The sequence below is a fragment of the Apium graveolens genome, chromosome 1, assembly GCF_009905375.1.
Source record: "Apium graveolens cultivar Ventura chromosome 1, ASM990537v1, whole genome shotgun sequence".
Taxonomy (NCBI): domain Eukaryota; kingdom Viridiplantae; phylum Streptophyta; class Magnoliopsida; order Apiales; family Apiaceae; genus Apium; species Apium graveolens.
The window spans coordinates 56,942,373-56,966,139 of NC_133647.1; the positions used below are offsets into that span (position 1 = coordinate 56,942,373).

General features: G+C 35.8%; 1 protein-coding gene and 1 long non-coding RNA gene across 2 annotated transcripts in view; one reads left to right on the forward strand and one right to left on the reverse strand.

The window, feature by feature from the left end:
• Positions 1-10,760, reverse strand: part of LOC141671929 (dol-P-Man:Man(7)GlcNAc(2)-PP-Dol alpha-1,6-mannosyltransferase-like) — a 236,559-nt gene extending 225,799 nt beyond the window's left edge. The window contains exons 1-3 of the mRNA XM_074478418.1: positions 10,553-10,760; positions 10,385-10,443; positions 10,141-10,212 (exon numbers count right to left, since the gene is read on the reverse strand). Coding sequence (XP_074334519.1) covers positions 10,141-10,212; positions 10,385-10,443; positions 10,553-10,760 — 339 coding nt within the window. The remainder of the gene's footprint in view (positions 1-10,140; positions 10,213-10,384; positions 10,444-10,552) is intronic.
• Positions 10,761-11,190: 430 nt separating this feature from the next.
• On the forward strand, positions 11,191-21,964 carry LOC141664011 (uncharacterized). Its single transcript, XR_012551783.1, has 5 exons — positions 11,191-11,337; positions 11,424-11,533; positions 19,228-19,309; positions 20,426-21,501; positions 21,583-21,964. It is a non-coding gene; the product is annotated as an uncharacterized LOC141664011 (long non-coding RNA).
• Positions 21,965-23,767: the final 1,803 nt, after the last annotated feature.

Here is a 23,767-nt window from a genome sequence, read left to right on the forward strand (position 1 = left end):
AGCAAAGCTTCAAGGTGCTTTTCAACTTACTTGTCATCTTGACAAGTGAGAATCGTGCTCAACCATTTCACACATAGTAAATCTTCAGGTTTTGTGCATGCCAAGTTCTCGGGACTTCAAAACCATCCATAGTTTCAAGCTTGTAGGTTCCTCTACCTTGAACACTCTTGACCTTGTATGGCCCTTCCCAATTTGGGGCAAGCTTCCCTTTCTGTCCTACACTAGAAGCTTCCACTTTCCTTAAGACTAAGTCACCCTATTTGAAGAACCTTTCTTTAACCCTTAGGTTGTAGTAGAATGAAGATCTGATATTCCACTATCTTCGCATGTGCCTCATCTCACACTTCATCAATTAGATCCAGGATTAACCTTTGTCCTTCCTCATTTTCCTCAGTATTGAAAGCATGAATCCTGGGGGAGGAATGTGATATCTCTACAGGAACAACTGCTTCTGCCCCATATGCTAATATGAAGGGAGTTGCTCCAGTCGTGACTCTACAGGTAGTCCTATAGGCCCATAGTATTGGGAGTATTTCATCCACCCAGTTATTCCTCGACTTCTCGATCCTCTTCTTTAGTCCATCCAGGATTATTCGATTCGCCACTTCTGCTTGCCCATTGGCTTTCGGGTGAGCCATAGAGGTGAATCGTAACTCAATTTCATTCTCCTCACAATACTTCTTAAATTCATCATTGTTAAATTGAGTTCCATTGTCAGTGACTAGGATGCGAGGAATTTCATACCGGCACATGATATTTTCCCACAAGAATTGTGCAACCTGCTTAGTTGTGATTTTGGCCAAAGGCTTGGCTTCAATCCACTTAGTAAAATAATCAGTGGCTGCAATCAGGAACTTCCTTTGTGTCGTGGCCATGGGGAATAGTCCAAGTATATCCATCCCCCACATAGCAAAAGGGATGGGTGAGTTGATGGAGGTCAGCATCTTGGGGGGTTGCCTAACGACAGGTGCATGCTTCTGACAGCGGTCACACTTTTTCACATATTCTTTGGCGTCATCCATCATTTCTAGCTAATAGAAGCCTAAGTGGGTTATCTTATGAGCTAGGGCCCTGCCCCTAACTGTTGTCCACAGATACCTTCATGCACTTCTTCAAGAGCCAAGCGTGCCTCATCGGGCCTGAGACACCTTAGGTAAAGAACCACAAAAGATCTTTTATACAAAATCCCATCTATCAAAGAGTATCTTAGTGCTCGAACAGCCAACTTCCGTGCTTCAGTAGCATCATTTGGCAACCAACCGGTTTCAATATGAGTCTTAATGGGATCTATCCATGACGTCCCCAGACCTATAGGAGCTACAAGCTTAACATCAATGCTCCGTGTCTTCAAAACGCGAAAGTATACACTTCCTGAACTTTCTTCTATCTCAGATGAAGCAAACTTGGATAAGGCATCCGCCTTGACATTTTTCCCCCTTGGAATGTGCTCAACATGGCATTCATCGAATTGGGTCATCACAACCCTTACTAGGCAGATATATTTAGCCATCATATTATCCCTTGCCTCAAACTCTCCCTTCACCTGGGATATGACCAGCTTCGAGTCTCCACAGACTTTTAAGTTCTTGACTCTAAGTGTCACTGCTAAGCCAAGACCAGCTATCAGAGCTTCATATTCCGCCTCATTGTTTGTGGTCGGAAAGTCTAACTTCATGGCATAGTCAATTAAGAACCTATCAGGGCTTTGTAAAACCAAACCTGCTCCACTTGAATTTGTTTTTGATGCTCCATCAAAATAGAGAACCCAATATTCTTTCTCCTTATCATCATGTTCCTTGTCCCCCTTATCAACTTCCTTGTCTTGAGGTATGGTATCCTCCTGCCCCCGACTTCTTGGTTGGGTATGGTACATTCCACCACGAAGTCAGCCAATGTTTGGGCTTTTATTGCCGTTCATGGCTTATACTTGATATCGAATTCTCCCAGCTCTATTGCCCACTTGATCAACCTCCCACTAGCATTGGGACTATGAATGATATTTCTCAGGGGTTGATTTGTTAGCACCTCAATCTTATGAGCCTGGAAGTAAGGACGCGACTTTCTCGAAGCCATTACCAAGGCTAAAGCAAACTTCTCAATAGTTGAATACAACTCAGCTCCATGCAGAATTTTACTAACATAGTATACGGGTTTCTGGATTTTTAGTTCCTCCTTAACCAATACAGCGCTCAAGGCACTCTCTGAAACGGCCAAGTATAAGTATAAAACTTCATTCGAAGCTGGCTTGGCCAGCAACTGGGCCTGAGCCATATATTTCTTTAATTCCTCGAATGCCTTCTGGATTTCTTCACTCCATACAAAATCCTTAACTTTCTTTAAAGACTTGAAGAACGACAAACACTTGTCTCCAGACTTTGAGATGAATCGTCCCAATGCAGCAACCCTTCCAGTGAGCTTTTGAACATCTTTAATAGTTTTTGCCGGCTCCATGTCCAGGATTGCCCTTATTTTATCGGGATTGGACTCGATTCCTCTCTTGGAGACCATCAATCCCAAAAAATTTCCAGATCCTACTCCGAAAGCACACTTTGTAGGATTTAACATCATCTTGTGGTATCTCAGGACCTCAAAAAATTCCCTCAAATGGGTTATATGGTCAGTCTTCACTAAACTTTTGACTAACATGTCATCAACATAAACTTCCATGGTCTTGCCAATAAGATTCTTAAAAATTTTATTTACCAACCTTTGATAGGTGGCTCCTGCATTCTTGAGACTAAATGCCATAACAAGATAACAATAAACACCAAAGTCAGTGATGAATGATACCTTTGGGATGTCGTCCTTGTGCATCTTGATCTGATTGTATCCACTAAATCCATCCATGAAGCTCAGCATCTCATGTCCAGCAGTGGCATCTATCAAAGTATCTATCCTTGGCAACGGGAAACAGTCCTTAGGGCATTCGTCATCAAATCAGTGAAGTCCACACACATTCTCCACTTTCCATTGGCCTTCATCACCATTACAGGGTTTGCTAACCATTCTGGAAATTGAATCTCCTCAATGAAACCAGCCTCTAAGAGCTTCTCTACTTCCTGTTTTATAGCTTCTTGCCTCTCTGGGGCAAAACTTCTTTTCTTTTGTTTTACCGTCTTCCGACTCGGATCCACATTTAGCTTGTGAGTAATTAGTTCTGGGCCTATGTCCGGCATATCAACTGCCGACCATGCAAATACATCACTATTTTCTTGCAAAAATTTCACTAACTTCCCTCTAAGGGGCTCCTCTAGTGTGGCTCCAACAAAAGTAACTTTCTCAGGATCCTCAAGAGCTAAAGGAATCGAAACCAAGTCTTCAGCTGGCTTTCCTCTTTTCTCATCTTGAATATCCAGATCTTCAATAGGCAGAACTTGCCCCCCAACTCTATCTGCCCTCAAAGAGGCTACATAACAACTTCTAGCCATTTTTTGATCTCCTCTTTCTTCTCCAATCTCATTCCGGGTGGGAAACTTCATAACTGAATGGTAGGAAGAAGGGACTGCCTTGAAGGCATGTATCCCTATTCTCCCCATGATAGCATTGTAAGGTGAACTAGTTTTTACTACCACAAAGTCCAACATCTGTGTTGCTTGCCTTGGTTCCTGTCCTATGGTTGTTGGCAACTTGATTATCCCTTCCACGGGGCACTCCACTCCCGCAAATCCATATATCGGCATGTCGGTTGGGGTCAATTGGGAGTCATTATATCCCATCCCTAAAAAGGTGTCATGGAGCAAGATATCCACTGAAGGACCATTATCCACAAGGACCCTCTTAACCGGGCTATTTCCTATTATAGGTGTTATGACCAACGGGTCGTCATGAGGAAATTTTACACCCTCTAGGTCAGAATCATCAAAAGCCATTGTTACTCCTGTCCTGGCCCTCTTCGGGGCTTCTCCAACAATATGCATAACCTCCCTGGCATAAGCTTTCCTGGAGTTCTTGGATAATCCAGCAGCAGTCGGTCCTCCAAAAATCGTGTTTATTACAGGTCCTCGGGATCGTGGTCCTCCAAAGATTGTATTTATCATCGGTCCCCTAGGTTGGGGATTCCGCCCCTGATCGTCTTGGTCCCTCCTACGATCTTCGAAGTTCTTTCTCCCATTGTTATTCCTATCTCTTCCTTCCCCAGTGTACTTGTTTAATCTTCCTTTCCGAATGAGGAACTCTATTTCATATTTCAGTTGCCTACACTCATCGGTGTCATGACCAACATCTTTGTGAAATCTACAATATTTGCTCTTGTCTAGCTTGGCTGGATCTGCCTTCAAGGGCTTAGGCCAACGAATATCTTGGTCTTTCTCGATTTCCATCAAGATCTGGCTTCTAGGAGCGTTGAACTTAGCGTATTCAGCGAATTTTTGTCCAGATCCTCCCTTCTTAGGGGTTGAATCAAGGTTTTACTCAGTTCTAGGATACTTGCCCTTAGCGATATACTCCAGATCGATTTTCCGCTTCTTGCCTCCATCGGGCTCGTTGCTCACTACGGTCTTCCTCATGCTTTCTTCCACCTTGATGTACTTCACGGCCCTATCTTGGAGCTGTAACATGCTCTCAGGGTGGCGCTTGGCCAAGGACATCTTGAAGAACTCATCCCTAGTTCCCTGTTGTAGTGCTATCATGGCTACCTTGTCATCAAGGTCCGGGAGTTTTAAAGCTTCCTTCGTGAAACGATTCAGGTAGTCTCTTAAGGATTCCTTCGCTCCCTGCACAATACTCATGAGGGATGCTGAACTTTTCTCATGCACTTTCCCACTGATGAACTGCTTAATACAAACCTAACTTAATTCTCTGAAGGACCCAATAGAGTTCGGGGGCAAACGACTATACCATCTTTGGGCCATACCCGACAGGGTTTGAGGAAAGGCCTGACACTTAATAGCGTCATTCACGGGCTGCAGCAACAGTGCATTAGAGAATGTCCTGACATGATTGGCGGGATCTCCAATGCCATCATAAGCTTTGATAGTGGGCATCTTGAACTTCCTTGAGATATGGGCATTCATTATTTCTTCAGTGAATGGTGGGGTAGGATCATCAGGATCTCCAAGGGGAAGAAGATTGCTCGGATCAGCCCTTGGGGCAACAGCCCTTCTCTGTATTGAACCATCCAGGTCTATGATAGGAGAGAATTCCTCCCCCTTGGAGGTAGTGGGAGTCTGCTGTTCTGGTGCGCCTCCAAGTCGCGCTTCAGCCTTTGAATATCAGCCTCATGAGCCCTGATCATTTCCTGCACTTCTTAGGAATTCGTCCCTTGGGTGCTCCTAGGACGTTGGCGACCATCAGCCATCGGCTCTTTGCCAGCATGCCTCCTTCTTGGGGCCACTTCTTCATCTGAAGATTTGGAGTCTCTCTCAGTGTAAGGACCAGAAAATTCCTGATCCTCAGGTATAGGAGCCAAACCTTGTATATAGGGGGCGATCGCCCTCGTGCTTCACTTCGTCCAACATGTCCACTTCCTCCAGCCTCGGGGTAAAGGGGCATCCCATATGGGGGGTTAGTAGTCACAACAGTTGAATACTCATACCCAATGGGTCGAGAATTCACAGGTGCATGTAGTTGAAGTTGGGGATTCGTACCTTGAGTAGCCGAGGGAATCGTCCCTTGTGTCTGAGGTTCAGTTGCCCCTACCTGGGCTCCTCCTTGGGTGGTGGAATAGGTTGAATGAGGAGGTACCTCCATGGTTGACGAAATCGTTTGGGTTGTCCCCGTGGGTGTTCCTCCTTCAATGGCCCTGATTGTTCTCCGTGTTCTCGCCATGGTTGTTGTGCTTCCCACAGATGGCGCCAAATGTTATGGATCAAAAACTAAGGTATAATAATTGTTGTATCTATTACTAAGAAACGTGAGCTTCGAGGCTCGATTTGACTACTCTTGTGTTTCGTGACTCAATCTACCTTAACAAGATGCCTACGTACCTTCCTGATTGCTAAGGATCAAGTCAAAAACGCAGTTCTGATTGTTGGGGTTAAACCCAATAGGTAGTATGGGCTTGGTGATAGAAACATAATTGAATTGGGTAATAATTATATGGGTAGACAATTATTATCATAATTGAGTTGGGTAATAATTACATGTATTGAAAATTATTATTATAATGAGAATGAGTAATAATTGTATGGGTAGACAATTATTATTGTAATCAGATTAGGTATATCTTGTTGGCTAAGTTTGTGATGGTTATATATACATAGTCATGTTATTGTTTTAATGTATGCTTGAGTATTATTTTACTTAAGTATCGCTTGAGTGAATACCGTTTGGTGAGATTGATTGTATTATTGATAATTGTTTTGATTAATAATACAAGTTGGGACGTGGGTTTTTCCGCGTCATATATTGAGTGTGTGTTTTGCATTGTTTGTTTGTTTCTATACTTGTGTGTGTTCCCCCTAACAATTGGTATCAAGATCCAAGGTTCATGATGGAGAAGGTTGGGGGATTTGAGATTGAATTGTTTAATGGAAGAAACAATTTTACCTTGTGGCAAAGCACAGTAAAAGAACTGTTAATTCAACGAGGGTTATATGCGACTCTCGGAGGGAAGAAGCCTACTGAAGTTGATGATACAAAGTGGGGAAACATGAAGTTACGTGCGGCATCAACGATCCGATTGGCCCTTGCACCGGAAATCAAGTATAATGTTCTTGAAGAGGACAATCCCAAGAATTTGTGGGAGAAGTTAACGAAGACTTATCACTCAAAATCTTTGGCCAACAAGCTGTTTCTCAAGAAAGATTTGTTCGGACTCAAGATGGAAGAAGACGGAGATTTAAGAGATCATCTGAATCGTTTTAATGGCTTAATCAACCAGCTAAATAATTTGGATGAAAAATTAAAGGATGAGGACAAAGTTGTTCTACTACTAGTGTCTCTACTAAAGAAGTATAATATTGTGATGACTTCTTTATTGGTTGGGAAAACGAAGTTAGATTTGGATGAGACTATTGTTGTTCTTCTGGAGGCCGAAAGATTGAGGAAACAAGAATCGAGTGACACATCTGATGGAAGTGCATTCGTGGTACGTGCACGTGACACGGAAAAGAAGTATGCTAAGAAACATAACCCTAATATCATGTGTTTTTATTGTAAGGAATTGGGTCATATACAATTTATGTGTCCAAAGGCAAGATAAGACTTGAGAGAGTTAAAGAAAAATCGAGGGGGTAGTGTTTCGCTTGTAGAAGATGATGAAGATGTTCTTTTGGTTCAAGAAGAGAAGGGATCAAAAGAAGAATGGGTGCTTGACTCGGGATGTTCTCATCACATATGTGGTAGGAGAGAGTGGTTCACGTCCTACAAAAAGTGTGAGGGAAAGATTGTAACTTTACCGAACGGTAAAACGGTAAAGGTTGCTGGCATCGGTGAGGTAACAATGAAATGTCACAACGGTCGTGTTCAGAAGTTAACTCAAGTAAGATACATACCGGAGTTAAATCGAAATCTAATTTCCTTGGGTAAATTAGTTGATTTTGGATATACTGTTATGATGAAGAACAGTATGTTGAAAGTCACTAAGGGAGATTTAGAGATACTCGAAGGTCGAAAAGATAAGAGAAATCTTTTTGTACTAGAAGGAGGGGTTATTGTTCGAGGGGAGGTATTGGGCGATCGACGTCGATGGCTTGATGGTGACTGTTAATTCGGTTGTGCATGAAATCATATTGGGTTGAAGGGGAGGATTGTTGGGGTTAAACCCAATAGGTAGTATGGGCTTGGTGATAGAAAATATAATTGAATTGGGTAATAATTGTATGGGTAGACAATTATTATCATAATTGAGTTGGGTAATAATTGTATGTGTTGATAATTATTATTATAATGGGAATGAGTAATAATTGTATGGGTAGACAATTATTATTGTAATCAGATTAGGTATGTCTTGTTGGTTAAGTTTGTGATGGCTATATATACATAGTCATGTTATTGTTTTGATGTATGCTTGAGTATTATTTGACTTAAGTATCGCTTGAGTGAATACCGTTTGGTGAGATTGATTGTATTATTGATAATTATTTTGATTAATAATACAAGTTGGGACGTGGGTTTTTCCGCGTCATATATTGAGTGTGTGTTTTGCATTGTTTGTTTGGTTCTATACTTGTGTGTGTTCCCCTTAACACTGATTTGTGGGGTGAGGCCCCTTATATAGATGTTGAGAGTCCTTGAATTGGACTTGGGTTAGGAGACTTGGTGGGCAAGTCTCAGAATTAGAATGGACTTTGGAGTCATAAGAGGTAGGAAGTTGATTTCTTATCCCACCAGATTCCTTGGAGGACAATCTACAAAGATTTATTTCTCCACTAGGATTCATCTTATCAACTGACTTATCCCTTATTAATTAATTATGAAATTAATTAATATTCAGCATTTTGGGTCTTTTTTGTTCCATCAGACCTGATCTGGTCCATCAAGCCTGATCAATGTGTTAACCTTTTTTATCTGAATGTCATACATCTTCTTATTGGACTTGTAGCCCAAATCATGTGTAATTAACGCAACATTAACTACGTAATCAGGATTTATTTATTCTCTATCAATACTTGATGTCATCTGTTTGGTTCAAAAATGGGATGAGAATGATACTGGTTGATAAACTAATTGGAATCAAGAATCAAAAGACATTTATTATTTTTTTTGTTACTTTATTATATTAATATTAAAAACTAAAATCATACACGATCACTTGATTTAATCATAATTAGTAATAGAGTTTTTTTGAAAAATACCTAAGGCTAAAAATATTTTTACAAATATACTATAATTGTTTTAAAAAATTTGCAAAAATACTTTTATATTTTCAAAAATACTATTTTCCAATTTTTTTATGAAAATACTGTTTTATGCAACTTGATTCAGTTCGACGAATTTATGTCATTCCATGTAACCTCAAATGCAACAAAAAAAACTGGATTCAACTATTTGTATGTCTTTTTTATTTTGGTTGATTCCATATTTTTGCAAAAAAATTTAAAAGATAGTAAAATCGCCAAAAAAATAAAATAAAAACTAGTATTTTGGATAATTTTTTTTATTAAAATATGAGTTTATAAATATTTTTATATAATATCTAAAAAAATAAAATATACATTCACATTTTTTATTCATCAATATTGTAATTTGTGATAAAAAAAGAATTATATTTTAGTTAAAAAGAAAGACGAGCCAGAGTATAAAATGAAAATGATACCCAAGAGTTTAATTTAGCTCATACTCACCTACTCACATGCGTTTCTAAACCCTATACTTCATGGGTATCAGGAATGAGTTTTAAAATAAAAAAAATTCAACCAAACACATGGTATGGGTTTTATCCATTTCAATTCCATATCTCATACTCAGAATTGTTGAACCAAACACTCCATTGTGTTTTCTGGTTAATAGAGTAGTACAACAGCTAGATAATGTGAAATGAGAGCAGAAATGTGGAGTTTAGACAGAGAAGAAGGATAACAGAAAGAGACTTGAGAAAGAAGATAGGTTTAGAGAGAGAGAATTCAGTTATGGAGAGAGAAAGTACAGAGAGGAGATGGTGGCAAATGCCTTTTCCAAATTATCATTCATAAACTAAAATGTTACAACTGACTAGGTATTTATAGTCTACTCCTTACTAGCAGATTACTAATAGTACTTGAAAAGACCTAATTACCCTTACTAATACTAACAACACACTCCCATTGTTTATATTATTCAGTCCCTTCCTAACGTTATTAGTCAGGAATTAGTAAGTTCCTGACCTAATTTCTTACTATTTTTGGTGTTTTCTGGTTAATACTTAATAGAGTAGCAGCAGCTAGATAATGTGAAATGAGAGCAGAAATGTAGAGTTTAGACAGAGAAGAAGGAGATCAGAGAGAGAGTAGAGAGACTTGAGAAAGAAGATAGGTTTAGAGAGAGAGAAATTCAGTTATAGAGAGAGAAGGAGATGGTGGCAAATGTCTTTTCCATATTATCATTCATAACCTGAAATGTTACAACTGACTAGGTATTTATAGTCTACTCCTTACTAGCACATTACTAATAGTACTTGAAAGACCTAATTAGCCTTACTAATACTAACAACATACTCCCATTGTTTATACTATTCAGTCCCTTCCTGACACACAGAGAAAAAGAGAAGCCCCCAACATGTACCAGCAAGAGTTCTAGTCCAAGAGGGCCGAGCAGCAGCAATATGTTGCATCGGAAGATGACTGTAGCAAAAATCTGGCCAACAAGAAAGATACAGCGTTTGAACAAAATTTGGCGAAGTTTAATAAGGCTTAAAATTTAGTAGCCAGCGCAACAATTTACGTCTGCATAATTATTATCGTTTTATTTAATAATCTTATAATCAAATGTCGCTAGTAATAGAGGTTATATCTCAAAGATGACATACCAGACAATTTAAGGCTGCATAAAAACTCCCTCTAAACCAGTACCCATAAGCCATATTAACTGCAAAAGGTCAACAAATCATCAGTACAAAATGTTTGTACAGTGAAGTGCATGTATCAATATGAACTTCATAACAATCGCATATAGTAGTGATGTCCACTGTAATTACCAACACCCAGCGCCATAATATTAGGAAGAGAATGTGTACAGTAGAACAGCATATGAAATTGGATGGAGACAAATATCACAAAAAAAGCTTCAACTTGACGGCCAAACTTATCTCTAATCTGTTTATGAAAATGTACATTTTCATCATTACAGCAGAAGACTATACAAGTATAGTGCTTTTGGTCATAATTCTGGTCAACAAGTTCCATCTGTTTAGAGAAATTAACAAACTAGAATCAATATTTGCAACTGCTAATAACGTTATCATTAAAATCTAAGAATATTAATAATTGTTTACAAAATATGAGACATTTTTGCAGTAATTTAATTCTAAATTATTTTTATATCTACAAATACTTGTCATTGCAATATGTATTCCTATAGTCATGAGAGTTGAGGTCATATTTATCCAACACTAGAGTTTTAAAACTTCAATTGTAGTTTAGTTTTCAACCAAAACCATACGCAAGACAAAGGAATAGTCAAATTCACGAGCAACTAGAGGAGACCCCAAACAGAAGGTAGTTGAGATTACATTTAAATATTTAATAGGTCCATATAATATTAAGATAAAAGGCAACACTGTACTAGCAACTGCAAAAGTTTTTCCAACAATGTATGAGTGCTTGCATTGCTCCAATCAGGATCTTGGAATGGCTTTTATAATTACTGCAACAGGTTTAAAATGGCTAAACTGTTGAAAGTATAATTTCATATTGGACAGGTACTAAATTTCATGTGGCTGAAGTTCTTTCTATCTGGCGCTACTTTCTGTTCTGGGCGCTGGTATGCTCCTTGAACCGGTGTACTAATAATATGTTCTATTTCTCTTTTATTAACAAAAACTCCTCTGTACTGCTATATGAATTTAGGTAAGTGGTATCGAGAAACCTGAAAATATGCCCAAGTGTATAAATAATTGCTATAACTTGGAAAGCTTTTGGAAAAACTGGCATGCTTCCTTCAACAAATGGCTTGTTAGGTAAGCTCTTTTATCTTATGTTTGCATTATTTTTTTTTTTGCATTTAATCATTGGTGAGAGAACACAAGTGAGAAAGTAGCATGTTAACACTGATGTGATGATTAAGTTACCTGTATCTGGGGACTTTGTGTTAGTTAAGTAATAGTACAAGTACGTGAGGATTTTTTTAGATATAAAAATGAATATATAGAAAGATGATACTGCATATAACTTATATAATCTGATTGTTTTTTTCTGAGATACAAAGCAGATCAGTACACTTGAATTTATAGATGCCTTGGATCATTGTAGATAGCTAATTAATAAGCTTAGAATTTAGAGTAATTGAATATATCTCTTAGACTTCTAATAACTCCCAGACTATTGACTTTTCACCTTAATGTAATATCTTAAAGATTTTTCTAGATTATTTTCAACACTCCCCCTAATCTGGTAAAATCTAGAGAGTCCACGCAAATTTTGAAAATAATTAAACTTAGAGGCCGACAGCGGTTTTGTAAAGACATCTGCTATTTGTTCTCCGGTTTGACAATGCAGAATTTTCAGCTCACCATCTTCAACAAGTTCTCAAATGAAATGATGACGAATTTCAATATGTTTTGTTCGGCTGTGAAAAACAGGGTTCTTTTTCAGTGCAATAGCTGATATGTTGTCACAATATATAACAGTAGATTCATCCTCTTGTAGTTGCATGTCTGCTAGAATCCTCTTTAACTATATTGCTTCACAGGCTGCACTTGTGGCTGCCACATATTCTGCTTCAGCGGAGGAGAGGGCTACTGCCTTTTGCTTCCTAGATGACTAGGAGAAGGCTTTTGTACCAAGACTGAACAAGTACACCTGCCCAATCGCTATCCGTGAAACCTACCAGCTTGTTATCTTCTTCAGACCTGTAGAGCAGTCCGTAGTTTTTTGTCCCTTTGAGATATCGCAGTATCCTCTTTGCTGCTGCAAAATGAGCTTTACATGGCTCACTCATAAATCTTGAAACACCAAATCTGGCCTTGTGTTAGTAAGATAAATTAAAGAGCCAACTAAGCTTCTATACACTTTCTCGTCAACCTTCTTACTTTTCATCATATTTGGATAATTTTTCATTGATTGCCATAGGAGTAGCAAGAGACTAACTTCTTGAGTATATCATATGCGTACTTCTCTTGTGAAATAAATATTTCACCCGGTGATTGCTTTACTTGCATTCCGAGGAAATATTTCATATGTCCAAGGTCAGTCATCTCGTACTCCTTCATCATGGCTTTTTTGAAATCTTCAACCATTTTTTCATTTGTACAAGTGTCGATCAGATCATCTACGTACAATCAAACAATCAGAAAATTTATATTCTCCTTCTTGACATAGAGTGAAGGTTCATATGGACTTCTTAGAAACTTGTTTCGTTGGAAATAGGAATTGATTTTTCTATTCCAAGCTCGGGGGGCCTGCTTTAATCTGTAAAGGGCCTTTTTGAGGTGATAAATTTTATTCTTGTGTTCCTTAATGACGTATCCTTGTGACTGTTCTACAAATATCTCTTCTTCGAGATCACCGTTAAGAAATGCAGATTTTACATCTAGTTGATACACATTCAACTTGAGTTGCGCAGCTAGAGCAAGGACTGTTCTTATAGTTTCCATCCGAACAACCGGTGCAAAAGTCTCGTTGAAGATAACTCAAGGTTGTTGTGAATAACCTTTCATGACCAAACGAGCCTTATATTTCGTACCGAACCATTGTCGTTATATTTTTTTTATATACCCATTTTAGTCCAATAACATCTTTGTTTTTAGGCCTCTTTATGAGCTCCCAAGTCTGATTTTTCTCAGTTCTTCATCCATTGCCATCCTCCATGAATTTTCTTGTGAAGCTTCCTCAAAACTTTGTGGTTCGATAGATAGTAAGACCATGTCATTTAAATATCGAGTCTTCTACGGTGGAAATTCTGAATATGCATCGACATCTTCGGGCCGAATGCTAATTTCTTTAACTTGTTGATTTTCTGGTTCTCTTTCTTGTGAAAATAGATGCTCAACAAAGTCAATTTTTTGAAAGTTATCAACCACATATGTCCAAATTCCATGTTGCCGCTTCGTCAAAAATAACTTCTCTAGAAATCACAAGTTGACTGGTTATAGGATTAAACAACCGAAATATGTTCGATTTCTTACTATAACCAAAGAATATGCACTTTTCCCCATTCCATCCAGCTTGTCTCAGTTTTCTTTAGGAACATGAGCATAAGCGATGCTGCCAAATATTTTAAAATGATAAACCTTGGGTTTTTCTTCAAACCATGCTTCATTAGGTGTTCTATTTCTCACAGCTTTTGTAGGAGATCTATTCAAAATGTAAACTGTTGTATTAACAGCCTCTACCCATAAATTTGTAGGCAAATTTCTTTACCTTGGAGCATACTTCTGGCCATCTCAAGTCCTATTTTTTCATTAGGCGACACCGTTCTGTTGAGGCGTACGTCATACAGTGAGCTCCCTTTTTATTCCGTGTTCTTTGCAGAATTTTTGGAACTCATTATTTGTGAATACACCTCCACGATCAGATCTTAAAATTTTCAGAGGATGACCACACTGTTTTTCTGGTTGAGCTTTAAATGTAGTAAAATGAAGAAATGCCTCAAATTTGTGCTCCAGAAAATATACCCAATTAATGCGGGTGTAATCATCAATAAATAGCAGAAAATATCTTTTTCCAGCAAGAGAAGGGCTTGTTGCAGGAATAACATAATCTAAATTCTGATCAGCAGAATTTATCTCCAGAGCTGGTGTCTTTGATGTAGATGGAGCTTCCAGATAAAGAACTTCAGGTATATTCAAATTATGAATATCTATTTCAGAATTATCAGTTTGTTCTTTAGCATCATCTGTATCTTTAATAGGAGAGACATGAGGGGTAACAACTGTGTCATTAGCAATGTCTTTGGCTTGAGCTGGAAGGGCTTCAATGATAATTGGTTCTTCTGAGATCAGAGATTCCTGATCCCCTTCCTCGGCTTCTTCAGTCTCTTCTGATATAGCCTTAGCCAAATACCTCCTAGCCTTCATTTTCTTCAATCTCCAGGCCAATGAAGGAGTTGCTGCAGCAACATCAGAATTTACAGATTTCCTTTTCAAAGTATCAGAACTTTGAGCTGCTGTTTCTTTCTGAGAAGTAACATTCTCAGCTTCAATTATCACAGGTTCAGATGCATGAACCCGTGCTTCAATTGTTTCCTCTAATCATCAAAATTTAATCAAAACATTCATCACAAGATAAAGTTAAAAATCGATGAAGTAAAGATTAACAAATTGCAATTAAAACATGCACAGTCATATAATTTGAGTAACAAAGACCAAATCTTGCAATTAAAGGAAATTTCATTCATATATCAGACGAGTATATTTCATAAAATTTATCAATTACATGCAAAAATTACAAGATAGTCCTATTCTAAGAATCTTAACATCAACAGCCTTAGTCCTAGTCTAAGAAAACCTATCGACTAGTTCAAGTGGGAATTTAGCTCTCCAAGATGACTTAGAAAAAGGCAAACGATGCTGTTTTCCAAAAATGCAGCCTTCACGTAAGTTTTGATTCTTTTCCGCAATTGTAGGCACGCCAAGAACCATTTCTTTTTCCTTTAATAATTTTATGCCATTGAAATGAAGATGACCAAATCTAAGATGCCATAGTAGGGACTCATCACTTTCAGCTTTCAGAGAATAATTTTCAATAGAAGGCATTTTCAAAGGCTAAACCTTGTTAGGTGTCATGTGGATATTAGTAATCAACTGATATGTCTTCTTGTCAATGAGTAGACAATGATTTCCTTCAAATTTAACAATATATCCTTTTTGTGCCAATTGACCAACACTTGAAAGATTTTGTGTTAGGCTTGGAACAAAAAGAACATCGTGAATGAGTTTAGAAGCTCCTTCCTTAGTTTGTACAACAACTACTCATTTGCCTTCAACGTTGTGACGTTTTCCATCTCGAAGAGTGACTTACGATTTCATATTCTCATTAAGCTTAACAAAGAAGTTCCTGCCTCCTGTCATGTGGTTAGAGCAACCGCTGTCAACGTACCAAATATCACTTGTTTCCTGAGTATTAAGGTAAGAATAAAACAACTGAGCTGAAGCTTCACTGCTCTCAGAAAAATTGGCCTTTTGTTTTTGTCGAAACCAACAATCTTTGTCAAAATGATTAGGGCGGGTGCACCTCGTACATTTTTACCTAAAATCATTTGTATGATGCCCATTTTTACGACACAAGTTGCAGTACAAACAGGAATTTTGATGCTGATTCTTTCTTCCCTTGTCGTGGGGATGTCCTCTCCCCCTTCCTCGATAATTGCTTCCTGATTTTTGGAATTTCGGACTAGGACCTTCATAATTCTTCCTTTCTTTGTTTGTGAAGCTTAACTTGGACTCGGACTATGGGCTGGTTAGTAAACCTGGACATTCTGCTTTCATGAGTTTCAAGCGATCCAATTAACTCAACAAGAGTTAATTGAGATAAATCATTTGATTCTTTGATAGCAGCCACAACATTATCATATCTGATCGGTAAACTTCTCAATATCTTTTCAATAATTTTCTTATCTTCAATTGTGTCTCCAAAACTCCGAATTTGATAAATGATATTTGAAACACGAGAGAAGAATACTTTTATCTATTCACCTTCTTTCATTAACAAATTATCAAACTCTTTCCAAAGAGATTGAAGTTTGATCGATATTACCTTTTCTGAGCTTTTAAATTTATTCTTCAGAATTTCCGAGGCCTCCTTTGAAGTTGTTGCTCCCATGATTCTTGGAAATATTACCTTGCTGATACCTTCCTGAATGTAAAGCAAAGCAGGGCCTTCGCATCCTTCATGATATTATTGTTGTATTGCTTCCTTCTATCTGCATCCCAGGCTGCAAGTGCTGCTACATCTTCGGGTTGTTCATATCCATTTTGAACAAGTTCCCATAATCCTTGTGAAATCTATACTATACTATAATAACGGGAATGATGTATAATTTGTATACCCTTGTTTTTGTTGGTTTGTTTATTCTTTCAATCATGACCGTCGGATTTTCTTCATCAAATGATCAGGACCGTTCGATCTAAATATTAAAAGAATACAATACTTAGGTTCTCTGGTTCGAATCTCACTAACAACAAAGATTTATATTATTATTTATGTATTATTAAAGTTATCAGGTTCAAATTTCGCCAACAATAAATATTTATATTATTTATATATACTATCTACACTAAACTATAATAATCGGTAATTTTTGCTGAATCTCTTGATTTAGTTATTCTCTCTTTTTAATATTTCTATTAATCCCAACCGTTAGATCTTTTAAATCAAATGATCATATAATCGTTTGATTTTAGTACTAAAAATATAAATAATAAAAAATTTTAGATTCGAATATCACCATCTACATTCAAAATTAGACATTAATTTAAAACCAATCAAGTACATATTATTTTAATACAAACAAAAATATAAGATATTAATAGAGACTCGCACGGGTTTTAAGCTAGTAAATATAGTTCTCATTTGGATGCTCCAAAAATCATAAACATCACCATCGAATACTGGAACTGAGGTCTGAGATAAAGCAAAGGTTGCTGCATTGTTTGAACTTGATGCCATTTCTTTTGACCTTGTCGCTGATTTGCACAAGAGTTTATATGGCTACTGGATTTATGGATTCCAGAGACCAGGGCTCTGACACCACCAGATGAATATATAGAAAGATGCTACTGCATATAACTTATATAATCTGATTGAGTTTTTTGAGATACAAAGCAGATCAATACACTTGAATTTATAGATGCATTGGATCATTCTAGATAGCTAATTAATAAACTCATAATTTAGAGTAACTGAATATATCTCTTAGACTTCTAATAACCCCCAACTCTTGACTTTAAAGATTTTTCTAGATTATTTTCAACCGTATGGGTAGTTTTAAATTATGTCCTTCTATATATTAATAGAGGACTATTGTATTGTATCTACAAATAATCGAACCCAAGACCTTGTACTCAAAGATTTCATATCACTACCATTATGCTACATCACTTATTGAGTTGACTTTAAAATTTTTATTAGATAAGTCATATACTCTATTTTTTATCTAATTCGTTTTTATTACTTTAATTTTTGAGTAAATAAATGTTGATTTATATTATTTACGTGCCTCCTTTTTATTTAGTTTTATTATAGAATTTCATTTGTTTCGCTTACTTCCCATGTATAAATTCTCTTAATCAACTCCGATTTGTTTATATATATATATATATTATATTGTAATGTAAAAAAATAGATCAATAAAATTATAGATTATTTTAAAATTATTATAATTCTTTAAATACTATTTTTATAAAACTTTATTTGATAAATTTGTTTATATATTTTATCAAATAAAGTTTTATAAAAAATAGTATTTAAAAATTATAATAATTTTAAAATAATCTATAGTTTTATTGATCTATTTTTTTACATTACAATATAATATAAATTTTTAATTTGTCATTCATTTACATTATAAATCAGTTTAAATATGATTTGATATAAAAAATCTGAGATATTATCAATGTTTTTATATATTACGAATTAGTAGATGGTTTTTTCTATATATACTAAAAATATAAAATTCTTTTTTTTAATTATTCCCCGCATCCCCGTTCCGGCGTAGATCGGTAATGAAAAAATCTCCGTTTGGGATTCAAGGTGTGTTCGGGGATCATCAGCGGGGATAGTAATCCCCGACCCCGAAGTGACACGATGCATATCCTTACAAACAATTTCAAATTTTTTTGTCATAATGATGTAGTTTTTTATTTTTTTATTAATTAAGATCATCTAGCTTTCAATAAATATCTAATCTCAAAATTGTCGGGGTAAGTTAAAATTGAACTCTACGATAAAAAATAAGCTCTTACCACTAAAATTATCTAATACCGCTCTAATAGTATATATGAAATGAAAATTAAATAAGACAATCTAGTAAAAAGTTAAAATAATCATTTATTGTATTTAAAAATTATTTATATATGTATACAAACTCATTCAACATAATATTTTAATATATATAGAGGCGCACGGACTTTTACGCTAGTTAATCATTGTTAGTTACTGTGTTAATTATTTTTTTGTATCTAAATTTTTGGACCATCTGCACAAATTGGTCACTTGGATTATTATTATATTTAAATATGTATTGCTTTACTATTTGCTCATATGTTGTACCACTCTGCCACTTTACATATCCTTTTTTATTTTTCTCAGTTAATTTGTAAAACCTATCTTTTTTTCCCTTGGCAGTTCATGTTTATAATTTCTAGTGTTTATTTGTGACAAGTGTAATTCATGTTGCCTCATAATTATAGGTACATGTACATCCCTCTTGGGGGTTCCCACAGAAAGCTTTTAAATGTGTGGGTGATCTTCACAATTGTTGCCATAAAGTGGATACTCTACTGATAGTTTGGGTATCCTATCGGCTAAAATTGACTAACTTTTCAGAAATTGGTTATTTTCTCAATTTTGTGTAAAAATAAGCTAAATTTGTCATTTATCCTGATTTGGAGTGGTACTTCACAATTTTTAAATATTGATTTCTCATAATGACCTTTGTCAGTTAAAGAGCATATGTTTCTGTTCCTCGTCTGACAGTTTATTTCCTTTGCTTCAGGAAGCTTCTCTCATGAGCATGGTTAACGTGTATTTTTTTTATTCCCGAGATGATAGTGAAATCGGCTGCAAATATGCTTAAGGTGGTGCAATTGTTAAATTTCTGTTTTATATCCTAACGATCAGTATTGAATTTTTCAAAGTAGATTTAAAACTTTGAATATGAATTGCGGTTAACATGAAAAGATTTTCATTTATTCCTTGACAATAAATAATCTTTGGTCGTGGGGTTGACTTTGGCCTGGTTAATGTATTTCAATAACTAAGAATTGTGGTATTTACAATTACCTAGGTATGCACGGGGTTTATTTCTGGTCAAAACTGCTTAATTTAAGAGTCTCTCTATGTGATTTCTTTTATTCTGACTAAAATCCTTTTCGTGTGTAGATATTTAGTATTAAGTTCTAGGAATTGTTGTAGAAACTAATAAAATCAGAGTACAAGCTTTAAAGTTTCATTTCCCCATGTATGGCCTAATGTTCAATGTTGGTTAACCCTTGTGGGGGGGGGGGGGTTGTTGACCCTGTTACAGTCATTTGCACTTAAATTATTTTGTGGCCGTGTTGTTCTCCTGCAGTCCTAGGAGGGGGTTGTTCTTTGTGTCATTTTCTGTTGTAAGTTGTATGAACACTAATTTGGGTTGGCCATCTATGTTTTGTACACTGATGCCAAATTAATTTGCAAAACATTGTTATTACTGCTAAATGCTAATAGTATTTAAAAAAAAAAAAATACATAAATCAGAAATCTCCTCGTGCTAGTACACCGTGATTGTCTTGAGAAGACAATGTGAAATTTCTAACTATGATACAAGCAATTGGTTTAATTAGTATAGGTCCGGTTCATTGCACATATAAAGCTTCAATGCCTTTGTTACTTTTTTTTTATTTTTATTTTGGGGTAAGTTTATTTACTAAGAATTTTTACCACTCAGTGAGGGCATCAATAGAAAGACAAGCTAGGAGAGGCACTCATATTTTGCTTCGACATAAAAATATTGAACTCGTCTAGTCATGGTCATTTGCTTTATGTGTCCTGAAGTGGTCATCTTCCCTTTACCATATCTTTGAAATTACCTTTTTTCTAACCTCTTCCATGCTTTACCTTTTCTGCAGACAAACTCTTTTCTTAGCAGTACATAGTTAGTTGCTATTAAATCTTCTGTTTTGATGACTTTTAGTTCTTTCTTTCTTTGGTAGGTGGAAAGCACTTTTGGCGTGGTTATCTGGCATGAACTTCAAGCAGTTTCTGGAGCTATTACTATTACTTGTCTCATGATCTGTCTCTCTTTGACTTGTCACCGAGAAATTTTTGTTTGCATTTAGTTTTTTAAGATTTTCTGCTTGTTTAATCCTGACCGCTACTGTTTAAGTTTATTATCTTGTCATTATGTCAACCATTTAATTTAGGAATCCATTGCAGTGGTATGGAGCTATTTTTATTTACCACTGCATTTCATCACACTTACCAGCATAGGCAAGAAAGTGTAGAATTTTGAATTTCTAGTTTAAATTTTGGGTGATTAGAAGTGAGGTGAAGAACTCTACTTACTAGGAAACACATGTATTTGGCTCCTTGCTATTCTATTATTGAGAAGATAATAGTGATTAATTGATTAGAGGGATAGTGCCTGTATCTTGTGCATACTCCTGCTCCAGCACTAATATGAAACCTTTATCTGTTTATCAAATATTGAGTGCTGGAAATTTTGCATTTTTGTGGGAGTTGCTCTGATTTTATGATGTATGGCTGATGAGTATCAAAATAAGGCTTGGTTCCTGATACAGAGTATTCCTTTTTTAGGAAGTACATCAGTGGAGTGCCACAACCATCAAAAGTTCACATGAGTTGGGTTAATTTGCATTGGTCATCAATCTTGTAGTTTCTTAGCAAATAAAGATCTAATGATTGAATAGAAATAGACTGTAAGAATTCTTTCTTCTACATTTTGCAACAACTATAAGATAAAGCAATCTCATTTGCCAATGTCCATCTAAATCTGAGGACTTCGCTTACATTAGGCTCAATCAATATTATTTTTTATTGTTGGTCTGTAATCTGTGCAGGTTGCCAACCTCATTGGCTTTGTTATTATACCATCAGGCTTTAATTGGTTGTATTCTGTTTTTTTTCCAGAGAGAAGGCTTTTGTCTATAAATATTTCTGCAATTTCCTTTAAATTTTTCTTGTCAACACAATTACATCCAACATTATACCATTTGCAGAATTACCTGTTCTTGGAGGCCTATTTCTTACATTTTATGTCGGAACGAAGGTGCATAATCATTAATATCTGTTATTCTAGTGTATATACTTTGCCTTTTTAAAAATTTAACATGCTAATTGTGTATTGCAGCTTATGATCCACGTTTCTGATGTCAAACAAAGGAGGCTTTTGAAGTGAGGATATAGAGGTCTTTATTTCCTCTTGGATAGTTATATCACTACTGATAATATTATGCTGAATGCTGATGTGCGATATGATGTAGATAGATTTCTTGTTGCTAGGCTTAATTTCCTGTACATGCACAATTTGAATGGTATTTGGTCTATTAAGCTAGCAAATAGGTGCATGACAGTTCACTATATCAAGCACACTACTCTTCTGGTTGTACATGCTTGCGTGTTTGTAGACCACACACTTTAGTTATCGTTATCGTCTTAATTCATTGAATAGTTGCAAATTACAGACTGTTTGCGACTTTATATGCCAATTGACTCGATTAAACTTCGAAGTTGCTGATGTTGAATTGTCTATTTACCTTTATTGTATTTTCAATTAGTGTATATTTACACGAGGTTCTCACTAGTGTTCAGCCAATGCCTTGGAGAAGAGTTCATTTTGGTGCCAGCATGCTATGCTTATGAGTGATGGATATCACTAGAAAGGTGCTGTATTTAAAATTAATGTATGGCCAATGATTAATGCCTAAGAATTAATTTAATAATTAATTGTAAAAGCTTAACAAAGACGGGGAAAGCTAAGAAGGCATAGACATGAACAGTTATTTGCCAGAATAATGTAGTGTGTATTCACACATATCTCAAGCATTAATCTTGCTGCAACTCTTTGCAATCTCTCCCTTGAAACCAGTCAAGGGGGAAATGTTACCCATCTAAACCATGGACTAGGAAATTTGTTCAAACAACTCCAACACAATTTTCCGCGTATTTCCACACTAGTTCCAGAGATGCTCATTCTTTGTCACAACAAGTTGGTCAGAGTTTAGCAGACCCTCTGAAGCTAGCAAGTTCTTGAAATAGTTGTCAAACTTTGTTGGAAACAAAGTCTAAATTGAAGAGGTTTTGATATCCTCCCAAAATTGAAATAATGGTAAATATCATACTAAAGACATGTACCTTCATATTTTTTAATTATACTTGTATATAACTAGTTTGACAACTTTAAGTGCTAATTATTGAAATAAATTTTGATAAAAAGAGTGCCAAAAGTTCAATCGAAAAATGAAACAATAATATATTAGTATTATGAGTTAATTACACTTTGCAACCCCCACCTTTCGTTTAAAATCAAAACAGTATACCTACTTTGCAGAATACAGTTCCAACCCTTAACTTTCAATATCAACTACAACATGCATCCCTTGCGGTTGTAAAATTGAAATTGAGATGTTAATATTAATAACTAAAATTTTAAATTAATTAAAATATTTATTTTAATGCATCTTTTACATGAAAAAAATTATAGCTATTTTTTATTAGTAATACTCTAAATTAATCATAATGCAAAATACTTAAAATATATTTATTAAGCAAAATATATGTTTATATATATAATCATAAAGTTTCTAAATATATCTATATTTTAAAATTTTAAAAATTATACTGAGTAATAAAATAATTGACATTAATATTATTTTTATAATTTGAAATTCTAAATTTTAGTCTAATTTAAAAAAAAAATTATTATTTAAATATTTTGCTGAATTTCAATTTTACCCTCCACAATATAAATATTTTTAACAAAATAATTAAAGGGATGCATATTGTATTTAATGTCTAAAGTTAGGGGTTGCAAACTGTATTTTTGAAAATAAGTATATAGTTTTGTTATTCAATGAAAGGTAGGGGTTACAAACTGCAATTAACTCTAGTATTATTGATGAGTTGACGATTGACAATTTTGATTTAACAACCCGTCGCAACAACAGAAGCATTTGATTAAGATGTGCAGAGTGTTGCACTTACCAGAACTGTAGAGTCCCTAACTGCCAGAGCCATGACATCAGCACAAGAGAATGTCTAAGGGCAGTAGGGCCTTCATGCCAAGTGCAGATTTTATTTGGTCTATCATCGAAACCAAGGACAGATTTTCGGTTAGGGTTGGAACCCTTTTCGCTGATTATGCTCCTACTGTCTAATGGTATTGATGCATCACATCCTTGCATGGTTAAAAAAAAATGCATACATGGTCTTTTTAAAGCTAGGTAGCCAACGAAAATAAGTAGTTCAACGTTAGCTGGCAAACCTTAACAAAGCAGTTATGGGAAGTGGAGGCGGAGCGTGGAAGCAGCAATGCG